This window comes from Gambusia affinis, linkage group LG13 (assembly GCF_019740435.1).
Source record: "Gambusia affinis linkage group LG13, SWU_Gaff_1.0, whole genome shotgun sequence".
NCBI lineage: Eukaryota > Metazoa > Chordata > Actinopteri > Cyprinodontiformes > Poeciliidae > Gambusia > Gambusia affinis.
In genome coordinates, this window is record NC_057880.1 from 4302840 (window position 1) to 4315580 (window position 12741).

Genomic DNA, 12741 nt, shown 5'->3' on the forward strand with positions numbered 1-12741 from the left:
GTTCACTTCATGTTAAATATTGTGTGTGGCGTACAGGTCCTACTGAAGAAGGGACAGCCTGTCTTTCTCTCTCCCTCTTCCTTGTTTTTGTCTCTCTACGAGCTCGTGAGGTCCAGACTATTCTTCTCTCATTACCTGTCCACAGCCGTCTCCCCCTCTCTTCTTCTGTCAACCCTTCCATTTATTCATAGATGGTTGGTTAAGCTGGGGCCTTAAATAAAATATATATATTAAAAAACAAAACAACAAACCCCCCCCCCCCTCCAGTAAATTCAACTAGCTAGGAGCTAGGTCACTTCATACTGGCTGCGAACCGCTCCAGTGACCATAGCATGTGTAGTTGAGAATTAATTAATAAATGTCACATATTAATGCATGATCACAACAACAACAATATTAGCAGAATTTACTCAAATCTGATCATGAACTACTAAAATAGAGAAAACTGATGGATTGTACTGCTAATTTGAAGATCCTTTGGTTTCCAGAGATAGATAAACACATTCACAATCCCGTTAGTGCTTAAATTTAGAGGGTACATTAAGCAGCAGAAATGTTAAATTTTATCCCTCAGTGTCCCTCCCCAACCCAACAAGGGCCCCATTGATGGTGAGCTCCAATTTTAGAGAGAAAAAAATGATTTAGTGGGTAAGATAAGATAAGATAAGATAAGATAAGATAAGATAAGATAAGATAAGATAAGATAAGATAAGATAAGATAAGATAAGATGAGATAAGATAAGATAAGATAAGATAACATAAGATAAATCTTTATTGTCATTGTCACAAGAACAACAAAAATTAAAAAGTGCCATCAGTCAGTGCATATGCTTAAAAAAATAACTGTCTCACAATTTACACACAATGTAATAAATACATAACAAATAACTGATAAAAAACTAATAAATAAGAATAGCCACATTCTCACACACATCATTCATGATGATTAATGGTTGAATGGTTGAAAGTTTTTTGTTTTTTTAATCATAAGTAAATTTTGCATGATACTTACACAGTTACAGCTAGAATCACATGACTAACGTCATTTGAAAATGTAGCTTATAAAATTAAATGTGTTGCATGTTTCCTCAGCTAATTTCGAAGCACAACGTTAACACCATTATCTAAACAATGGATGACAGGTGTCACAGTCCACTCATAATGTATTTAAAAATGCAAAACAATTTTACTTTTCAATTTATTAATTTTAAAAAGTATGGCATTGGTCAAGAAAGTGATAGATGCCATTCATCCTTCCATCCATCCTTCCATCCATCCATCCATCCACCCATCCATCCACCCATCCGTCCATCCATCCATCCATCCATCCATCCATCCATCCATCCATCCATCCACCCATCCATCCATCCATCCATCCATCCATCCATCCATCCATCCATCCATCCATCCATCCATCCACCCATCCATCCTTCCATCCATCCATCTTCTTCCACTTATCTGGAGTTGGTTGGTGGGGTAACAGCCTAAGTAAGGAGGCCCAGAGTTCCCTCTTCCCAGCCTCTTGGGCCAGCTTCCTGGAGAAGTGTGCTTGGAAGCTGGGTGTTTTCAGGACAGCGGAGAAACAATCATCTCTCCAACGTGTCTTTCCCTGGGAATCCTACAGGTTGGATGTGCCCAGAACACCTCACCAGGGAGGCATCCAGGAGGCATCCTAACCAGATCCCTGAGCCACCTCAACTAGCTCCTCTGGATGTGAAGGAGCAGCGGTGACCTTATCTCTAAGCGAAAGCCCAGACACCCTACAGAGAAAACCCATTTGGCCGCTTGTATCTGTGACCTCATTCTTTCAGTCATGACCCAAAGTTTATGACCAAAGATAGATGAATCGAATAGATGAGGGTAGGAACATAGAAGTCTTTCTCCATGGACTCCCGAGTTTTAGCCTTAGCAACCATTCGAGCCGCATGCCGCTTGGTTTGCTTCTGAAGTCCCATAGGCCAAAAAGGCCTGATAGGACTCTTTCAGCCTGACAGCATACCTCACCAAAGGTGAGGTATCCACTAGCCGGTTTCAGGGTTGGAATCACAGCTTCATGAAGCCGCCTCGACAATGGAGGCATGGATTACTGTCCACTCATATTCAGTGTTCCCCACCTGCCTGGAACGTGTTCAAAGTTATCCTGGAGGTGGGAGGTAAAGCTCCATCTCACCAGCAGACCCTTATAACACGTTTGGGCCTGCCAGGTTAGACCAGGACCACCAGCGCCAACTCACTCCGGGTGAGTTGGTGCACCTCTCTTCACCCGCATGTCCAAGACATGTGGCTGCAGATCAGATGAGGAGACGATAAAGTTGATTATTAAACTGCGGCCAAGGGGGTCCTGGTGCCAAGAGCACATATGGACACTGTTATGCTTGAACATGGTGTTTGTTATGGACAATCCATGACGAGCACAGAGGTCCAACAACAGAACACCAGTTGGGTTCCCAACTATACCCCTCACTGTCATCGCCCACGTGAGCACTGAAATCTCCCAGCAGAACAAGGGGGTCCCCAGGAGGGACACTCTCCAGTAACCCCTCCAAGGACTCCAAAAACATGTAATCTGAACTGTTGTTCAGCTGGTAAGCAAAAGCAACAGTCAGAGCCTCTCCCCCAACTCATAGGCGGAGGGAAGTTTCTCCCTCTCGTTCACCAGGGTGAACCCCAACATACCGGATCACAACTACAACAGGATCATCCAAAGAAAATTGCAGCCAAACTTCCTCCAATATTTAAAGCTGTGGACCAATATATTTTTGTATTTACAGGCTAGTATCTTTGATTTGCCAGTTATCTAAAACACTAAAAAAAAAGATCACCCAAGGCGTTGATGCATACATCAATAAGCATGACATATTAACATGTTGTCAGCCTGGTTTTGACAGGTCCTGGTTGAGTTGGGTGTTTTCTGGTTAAATAGGACCTTCTCTTTTAGCCATGACGGCCAGTGAGTGATGAAATGGCTGGACGCTTCACAGTATGCACATAAACTTGATTGTACTCTATGTAGGTGTTCCTCTGGCGAGAGATAGGTCCAACTAATCTACATCAACATTAAAGTGATAAGCAATTTAGTTAGAAGCTGTCTTTAAATGTAATGCTGAGAAAGAAAAGGCGGACAGGGATCTCATTCAGTTGGTCAGCTCAGGTCACATTTTTCAGTTTTTTCATAAGTCTTTTATATATTAAGGAATGTGAAGTTTGTTCTGTCAGAGTTAAAATCCTCCTCTTCATCAGGTGCTCTCTACCAGCACCATCCTCTATCTACTGAAGACAATTATTTTGTTGACTTAAAATGAATGTGTTTTGGATGGGAGTAGTTACAAGGGGTGAGGCAATACGTTGATCCACATCAATATAGTGATTTAATGATTAATGATCCGATTACATCAAGGCAAGACAAAATTGCAGATCTAACTCGTCCTCTTTAAGATGATGCAAGATTATTGAAATGTATTTGAACTTTCAGTAGTAGGCAAAGTGGTGACCTTGGTAAAGATCTGTTAAAATATTTTATTTGTGACATCAAGAGATAGAGAAAGTTTAAATTGTGTTTTATTGCATATAAAAAAGGACTTAAAATGTCATTATTTTACGTGTATGGAATAAAGCTCAGCATCTGTTATGTTTGCTTTTAAGTGTTGAAAAGTAATAAAGGCCTCCTTTAAGTTAACTGATTAAAAAATGCACTTTAACATGGGTCGTTTGAGAGTATTGAACAGGTAATATATTATTATCATCGTTTTATTCACAAAGATTTGTAAAATCCTGATGCCTGAAATTACTTAGAAATAAAATGACCAAATGACATTTGAGTTGTTCTGGTGAAATTATGCAGAACAACTTACAAATAATTGTGTTAGATGGACATATGGTATTGCATCAAATCAGTTGCAGACTTGTGAATTGAAATGAATGCAAATGGTACGATGACAGACTTTGTGATATCGAGAAACATCATATCTTCTAAACAAAACACTGATATATCATGATAGAGCTGGTGTATTTATTTCTAACATTATCTGGTCACAAAGAGGCCAATATTTATCTAATTTCCTTAGAAAAAGTGTCTAAAGGGAACAGGTAAAAGGATTTTTTACACAGAAGGTCATCAATAGCTGAAAAATTTGTACATCTTGGCAAGATCTACCTCATTAAAAACAGTCTTAGTTATTTCATCGGGCACAACATTAAGAACAATTTCTTATTTACAATGTATATTGGGGAGACAAAATGAGTATAAGTTGTAAGACTTAGATTAAAAGGATGTGAAAATTACAAAGACCATCTACAGAACATGAGACATGCACCTTCCTGTTTAATATCTACTGTTTGCCAAGTTTTTATCTGTCAGCTCTATGAAACAACTTTATTGGAGCTGAAATAATCTATTCTATGGTCAATCTGGAAATAGGATTTAAGGTACAGCTCATAAATATGTCTTTATACAATAATTTCTTTCTGTCATTTCAAGCTCTAAAGAAGGGTCAGCATAACAAGAGGGATGGTTATCCATTTCTTGAGTTGAATCGACAAATCAAGTCAATGAGAGGTTAAGCAATGACTACATGAATGACATTTTTCAAAGTAACATTTTGTTTTAGGACTTTTCACCAGTCAGATAAAATATGATTCTGAACTTATCTATCCAGACATGGACATGGACCCTTTAGTCCAGGGGTGGGCAATCCTGGTCCTTATGGGCCGGTGTCCTGCAACTCTTAGATGTCTCCCTGGTCCAACATCTGCAGTCAGGTTCTCCAGAGTCCTGCTAATAACCTCATTATTTGACTCAGGTGTGTTGAAGTAGAGATACATCTAAAAGTTGCAGGAGACCGGCCCTCGAGGCCTGGAGTTCCCCACCCCTGCTTTAGTCCTACTTGAAGGGTCAAAATCAGTCAAAGGATTGGGGTATTTTTTCTTAAGAAACTGATCGTTGTTCTTTCATCCAAAGATTTTGAGGGGATTCAGAGGATGACCACTTCAAACCCCTTTCTTTTGAAATTATACTCATAAAAACATAATGTTCTTTGAGAATCCAACTAAAGATCAACCCTTGACGATCCAAAGATGAAAACTCTGAGAACATCATTTCCAAATGGAAACTGTAAAAGTTCTGCCATGGCATAGTTTTCTCAAAGGTCTGATCTATGCTTGCAAGATTGAACATTCAATTAGCCTCACCTTTGACAATTAACAATTTGAAGTCTGAAGATTTCCTGGAAAGTTAGATAATACAAGACAACCAACGACAAACAGTCTAAAATCAACTATGGGACTAAAATGGGACCCCTCCATGAAAAGCTCTGTGCTCCATTGATGTTTTAGTGTAACAATTGATTGTTGCATTCTTCTTACTGCTGCTTCCGTTGTGTTTTGCTTATTCAGAATTGTTCGGCTGACATGTTTGAACGTGTTTTTGCAAAGAAAATTGTGAAAGTTTCCATTTTTTAATGTAATCTGATAACGCTTTGCTCCAAGTAGAACACATGTAAATAAATCATGGCAACAAGATTGCCTATTACATGATTACTGTATGCAGATGTGAAATGCTACAAAGACTTAAAATTCTAATGGACAAAGGTTATTTAAGGACTTTGGATTATGCAAAATTTGCTTTTCTGAGCTTTACATCGTTATTATTCCTTCATCAGAAACATACCTGGAGTGTTGCTTTGATTCTGTCGTGCAGGTTTGAGAAATTCTTTAATCTCCCATGGCATCCATTAAACTGTGCAAATCTCCTGGTGCAACAGAGCGCCACATTCGAGGTCGAAGATCCTCCTCAGGGCTGCAGTTTCCAAGCTACCAAGAGTCTGCCTCACGGAGCACGCCTTCCCTCCGACTCCACCACTCAGCTCCTTCAGACTAGTCTGTAGCAATTAGCAAACCCCTGAGGAAACTTTGCATCTGCTGACCTCATGGTATGAACTACTTCTCAGTGCAACACTGGTAAAGACATTGCCAGAGGGTTAATAAAGGATTGATGTAGTGATGCCTTCTTTAAGGTAGAGTGTCAGAAAGATGGAGAGTTCCTTAAAGAGCCAGTTTCAAGGTTTCAAATTAATAAATTAAAATTATTTTAGGTCATATTTGATACAGCATTTCTGTAACAACTGAAGGTAGATAGTTACTTGATTGTTCTACCAAAATGGCACTATCTGGGTGGAAAACACATAACATTGCCCTATAAACTACAAAGTGTCTAAAACTAATTTTTACACTCCCAATTTAACTCGTTGTACTGATTACTGTGATGCTCAATATTTTCTGTAACAAAAGCTAATTCTCATCTTCAGTCGTTATTCTGGAAGAATACAAGAGATCCGTTCGCTGAAGTATAAATTGTATAAATAAAAAATCACATTTTGGAAAAAAGTTGCCCCACCTTTGACTTGGACAAGAAATTGCCACCAGACCTTACCCCATCCTTATAAGACTTTTAAAGTGGTGTCAGTTTCTTTTCTCTTAAAGTCTGGTAAAGAAGGCAAAGGTCAAAAGGCTTCCGGATGATTTATTTATTCAAAGAGGAAAAAATGGGTGGCATCCGAAGAAAGACAGGACCAAAGGCAAAGCAAACACTCTAATCATAACAGAGAGAAACAGCCTAAGTGAAACCATGATACACATGATTATATTTATGCTAAGCATTGAAATCTGACCGCTAAATAAATTACATAAATGAGATTCCACAGACTTAAAACGGGATTATGTTCTGCATGCATCCAGAGGGAAAGATGCAGGCCGGGCTTTCGTCATAAGGTAGATACAACCTAACTTGCTCCTGTAATTATTATCTTGTCCCGCCCTCGTCATATTATAATACTGTACAAAAAGTAAAATAAAATAAAATAAAAATAACTAGACCTATTCGATTCATTACAGAATATCATAAGTATAACTGCATTCTAATTATTGAACTGGAGCCAAAATTATTGCATCTCAAAAATACATGTGACGCTTGTGCGTTATGATTTGCTTAAACGTCAATCAAACACTTAACGTCACGTTAGGTTAGCGACGCACAGCATTTCCACGTCAGTGTGTTTACCAAAGCCGGGCTAACAGCTACAGGAAGTGCTTTAAGCTGTTCGTCTATGGATTGTTTTGGGGGGAATGATTGATTATGCACTAATGAGAGAGATCACGCCATCACACGGTGGAATGTCTGAGTATTGTGGTTTGTCTGTTTCTGACAGTGAACTGAACTTTGGTCTCCTTGATTCACTGTTGTCCGACTAGCCCGTTTAGCTTGTCGAAAAAAGGCAGCACCAGCTCCGCCAGGACTCCTTGTTTGAATCAGCAGCCTGACGAAGGAAGGTAATTGTCTTTAATGTTCTGACGTTAAGCAGGGTAAATATGTGTACGTCCAACGGAGGTTCACTTAAAAAATAACCGGGACAGAGAAACGTATTTGGAGCAGGTCAGAGTCATGACTAGCACAAGCTAATGAAGCTAGGTGCTAGCTGCCACATCAACTGTTAATTATTTGTCAACTGGTTAATACATAACGCCCTTTAGCTTGTTGAAATATATATTTGTGTGCTTCTATTGTAATATCAGAATATGCCACAAATAAATTATATCTGATAATCCAACAATTAGCACGGTTTTACAGTGACATAAACGTTTCTGAATATTAGCTGCTCAAAAACTAAACTGTTTGGTTAATGTTGTTTAATTTACCTCGTAATATCATCCAGTGCCTTGTGGATTACTATTCCATACCTACCGTGTTGTTGAATTTGTTTGTCTGCTTGTTTATTTTTCAGCCAGTCATAATTCACTTCATAAAAGCAAAACAGACTGGTCATCCAACACACTGGAAGGAAATCTCTTTCTGTCACTGGTTGAAAAATAAAAAGATTGAATCAAAAAAGAAATGAGACATTGTTTTATTATAACTTAGTATCTCGTGTTCAAAAGGTGTAGCAGATCAGTTTATGGAAGAACTGGACATAGAAATAAGTCTCAGGCATTTCGTGGGCAAACTACAAAATATCTAGAATTGTTGCAGATCAAATAAGACAAGAAAGCCAATATTGAAACTTTTACTACTAAAATTTATTTTAATGAAGCATATTTATATTTCCACAGTGTATCTAAAAATAACACAAACTTACTGAAGGGGAAAAAACCCTTGGATGTAATTACGATTCATTCCAGTTAATGTTGGGCAGAGATCAAATGTTACTGCAACATACAAATAAAGGCCGCATGTAGAGCCAAGGTTTCCCCCAGTAGATTATTAGCCTGGCAGGCCGCCAGGCTTTACTTACCTCTCCTACGTCAGGCTAAGCATTGTTAATTTCTTACATTTCTTTTAAATGTTTGCATTTTTAAGACTTTATAGTTGGTGTTCAGATATTAATCTTCCTATAACACATAATTATTGAGTGATATTTTCAAGTTTCCTGTCATTTCTTGTCATTGACGCTTGAATACTAAACTTGTTGATTTAATCTTCATTATCTATAATTTTCTTTCTTCCTCTTATGACAAATTCCAATAACACTTGTTCAAACCTTTTCTGTGTTGTTCACACATGCATATTTATATACTTTCCAGAAGTACAATTCCAAATAAGCTGCACACTTCGCTTCAGATCTAGGTACGTGCATTTCATCCTAAACAGACTGAGGAATAAATAAGACAATCCATAGAAACTGTACATTGATCAGAACAGTAGATGGCTCTCTCCTAATTAATCTTTTGACTGCAAATGTAGGATTGTTTAAATAGCTTTTCCGGGTTTCCCCCAGAAAACTTGCTAAGCCTCGTGATTGAGACGCTAGGTCAGTCATTCATCCAGCAGCCTGCTGTGTTTTTCAGTTTAAAAATGTTTAAATGACAGGAAACATGAAAATATCACATGATAATTACGTGTTTTTGGAAGATTAATACCTAAATGCAAACATTTGCATTTAGAAATGCAAACACTTTAAAAAAATGCAAACATTTTAAAAAGACTTAAATAAATAAGTAATGCTTAGCCTGGTGGGGGCACAAATAAACACACTGAGTGAAACCCTGATGACTTTGTGAAAAATTGCATTAATGTGTACACTAACAAAACGAGTTTTAACTAAAAACTGGTGTTACAAAAACCCTTAAATGCTCCAAAGTGACTTTGTGAACAAATTTCTATGCTCTGTACTATATGATATAGGTTAGAAATCCCGTGAAGATTATTATTGGGAACAATGTCTAATAACTGTCAAAGTGAATTCAGAATAGTTGTTTTCCAGCCCTTGGTTACATTTTTAAAGCTCTAAACCGAATCGCCTTGTGTTATTCATCTGTCACTAGAGAAGCAGCATGATGGACAAAAACATCTACATTGTCCAAGGTGAAATAACCACAGTTGTTGGAGCTATCAAGAGAAACTCTCGATGGAACAACCATACTTCACTGGTACGTTCTAATTACTGATTCGGCCATATTAAAGTTGAGTTCGCAAAGAAACCATCGTTTAGAACAGAACTGCACCTCAGCAGCCTCTAATTGTGTTTCTCTGGTCAGGATGAAGAACAAGACCCGTTACTGAACAGCTTCGGCCATCTCAAGGAAATACTCAACAACATAAGAGGTAAGCTCAGTGTCATGAAGTTTCTGTGTTGGCCAATAGAGAAGTTGGGTTTGCCAGGTTGAAGGATACAACTTATGCTTTTAGGATCATTCAGTATATCATCTGTTGTACTGCACCTGCGTGTTTCTTCTGGCTGGAAGTGATGGTAACACTTCAGCGTTTCCCAGCCAGACTGACTTGAATCTGTGAGGATCCACCGATAAATTGGTCAGCTGATAAATCGCATCTCCTATGTGTGTCTAGTATTGCTGTTTGAAAACTTTCGCTGTGGTCTGAGAAAGCCAAGCCGTGGCTCTTTTTTCTGGCCCTGCATGCCTTGGCCATGAAAGTTGCGGCCAGGTCCCACAGTACTGTGGCCCCTGCGCGTACGAGATTTGGGCAGTAAGATGTAACACATGGAGCTCGGTGGAAATGTAGGGTCCTGCAGCTTTAGCCTCCCTCCAGGGAATGCCTGTTGCTCTCTGAGATGGACAGGCACTGCTGGCTGAGGAGGAATTCACCACACAACGTTAACCCTCCGTGCACCCGCTCCTTCTTTTTTTTTTCCTTCTCTCTATCCCATACTTTTTCTTTCTTTCAAATCACAAAAAAAACAACTAACATTCTTGTTGTTCCAAACGCCACTGCAGTATTTCACCAGGACGGAAGCTAAGTACTTTCTTTTGTTTAGAAAATGTTTGCCATGGATGCCTGAGGGTCTTATTCCTTCTTTAATCTCAGACCCTAACAATACATTGGCTTTAAATGGTTTCTTAGGGCTGACTGGAGACAAATAGATCTTAGATAACTACAGTTCATGCAGAGGAGCAGAAATTTAGCTATAAACTCTTTGTGTGCTACGTTTTGCTGTGACTTTGAAGCACAGGAATGGCCCAGCTGTCCACATTCTGTTAGTTTTAACAAAGATCTTTGCTCCATCTAACAACAAAGAACAGCCAGCAAAAAGAAATATGTTGTTGCAAGTTTTTATTTTTTTTCTTCTGCCCTTATTTTTGCGTGTTCCATTCTCACTATAACATACTCCACGTCTTTAATGAGGTTCACTGGCACTTCTGTTCTGTTGAAATCTCTGATTGACAGGAGCATGTGCTACGGAGGTGGAGAGTGTTGCAGCTGGAAGTATATCATCTGCAATTTTAGTTGGGTAAATATAGCAGGGAGTCTTGTCAAGAAGGGAGATAAATTGTTCTGGGAAAGGAAGTGTTGTCGCTCCTTTCTCAAAGCAGGAAAAAAAAAAGTTTCCCTCAACTCCTGGAAAATATAAGATCTTTTCTCATCTCTAACAATGGCAGCACAGTTGAAAATGGGGCAGTCATTCACCATGTGTTACCATGCTTCAGCTCTTCCTTCTTTCCTTCCAAAAAGTCACTTCCATGACGTTCAGGCCGTTCATTTTATACTTGGAATTTATTTTTTGTCTTTTTAAAAAAAAAAAAAAAACAACTTCTGCTTTTCAGCGTGTTTGAAGTAAGGGAATTGAACCCAAAGATATAGGCATTCAATAGACCATAATAACAACTTTCTTTCTTATTTATCACTTCACAGTTTCAGTCCAGCATCAACTTGCAGTTTTGCAAAAAAAAAAAAAAAAAAGCAAAATCCCTAAGCCAAATCTGTCATAACAAGAATGTTTGAGGCTTTCTATGCCAGCAGTGTATCCAATAACGGTTGTTTAAATACAACAGGATAGAGAATGCCCTAAACTATGGCATTAAGATGTTCTGGTAAAGTCAGTTAAAGAAAAGGAAGTTCCTTTATTTGCTAATACAGTAGACGTGTCTATCTGCTGCTTTTTCAACATGACAATGAGACGGTGGAACTGGTGGAGCGCTTTGTGTCATGGTGTGGAAACAATAACCTCATCTTGGATGTGAAGAAAACAAAGGAGATGACTGTAGAGTTCAGTAGAAACGAGATTAGATTGAACATTATTTTCATCATGGGACAAAGAGTGGAGGTGGTTGAGGAATATATATACCTCAGTGTTCATCTGGACCACAGACTGGACTGGAGGAGCAACAGTGAAGCCGTCTGCAAGAAGGGACAGAGCAGGATGTACTTATTGAGTAGCCTAAGCTAAGATACTTCAAGGTTTGAGGCAAGATGCTGCACATCTTCTACAAGCCTGTTGTTGAGAGTGTCATCTGTTGGGGCAGCAGAGTCAGAGCCAGGGACCTGAGAAGACTCAACAAACTGGTAATGAAGGCTGGTTTTGTTCTGGGGCCGACTGTGGAACCTGTAGAAATGATGATGCAAAGAAGGATTCTTAATGAAATCAAGAAAATTATGGACAACCCTGACCATCCTCTTCATGAGACTGGAGATCCTTCCTGCCAAAAGCCATCAGCATATAGTAACTCTTTGAAGAATTTGATGCAGTGGTGTAGCTGTGACTGCTTGCAAGGAGGCCAACGCTGAGAGGCACTGACGCTGTGCTTGGTTCGCGGTCAATGCATGGCGCCAAGCAACAATGGTTTGACTTGCAGGACAGAGTGGCGGCTGTTCAATCAAATTGGCACATTGGCAGGCGGAGAAACTTCACACTCTTTCCACTTAAACATGCACTCCAAGATGAGGTGTTCAGGATGTATTTTTTTTACCCACATGTTCAAAGCCTTAGATGCATTAAAATATTCTGCAGAACATGATTGTGTTCTGAGTTTACATTTTGCATTGCAGTAAAAATATTCAGCCTATTAGATGGAGACTGACCGCAGCAGAAGTCCACACCTGTTCACACAGAGTTTAAGATGCTAAAGGTCAGTGTTGGAAACACACACGAGGAAGATGGAAGTAATGACAGAGACATTTTATTGCACTAATATTGTCACCACAATATTTATCAGTATTACTGCAATGGCATGACTTGTTAATACCGTAAAAGGGCCACATTACCTGCATAGTGATACAGATTCTATTTCTGGAGATTCTACGAAACTCAGCTTCTGTTGCCCTACTTAAGCATCCCATGTGTAGATGTTGGTGTTGAGTCAGCAAAGTATTTTTTAAAAGAAATTTCTGTCCACATACAGAATGAGGCATGAAATATATTTTGTAAATTTTTTTTTAATCATGCGATCTGTTTGCGCATCTTTGGCAGAAGCACTAGAAGGATAATATCTCTTTCTTTGACCTTTTATAACTACCAA

At 39.0% G+C, this 12741-nt stretch overlaps 1 protein-coding gene across 6 annotated transcripts in view; it reads left to right on the forward strand.

Annotated features, from left to right (window-relative positions):
• The first annotated feature begins 7017 nt into the window (after nt 1-7017).
• Nucleotides 7018-12741, forward strand: part of gbf1 (golgi brefeldin A resistant guanine nucleotide exchange factor 1) — a 56618-nt gene continuing 50894 nt past the window's right edge. For all 6 annotated transcript variants that reach the window (XM_044137115.1, XM_044137117.1, XM_044137118.1 and 3 more), the window contains exons 1-3: nt 7018-7323; nt 9313-9417; nt 9526-9592. In XM_044137115.1, coding sequence (XP_043993050.1) covers nt 9322-9417; nt 9526-9592 — 163 coding nt within the window. In that variant the 5' untranslated portion in view covers nt 7018-7323; nt 9313-9321. The remainder of the gene's footprint in view (nt 7324-9312; nt 9418-9525; nt 9593-12741) is intronic.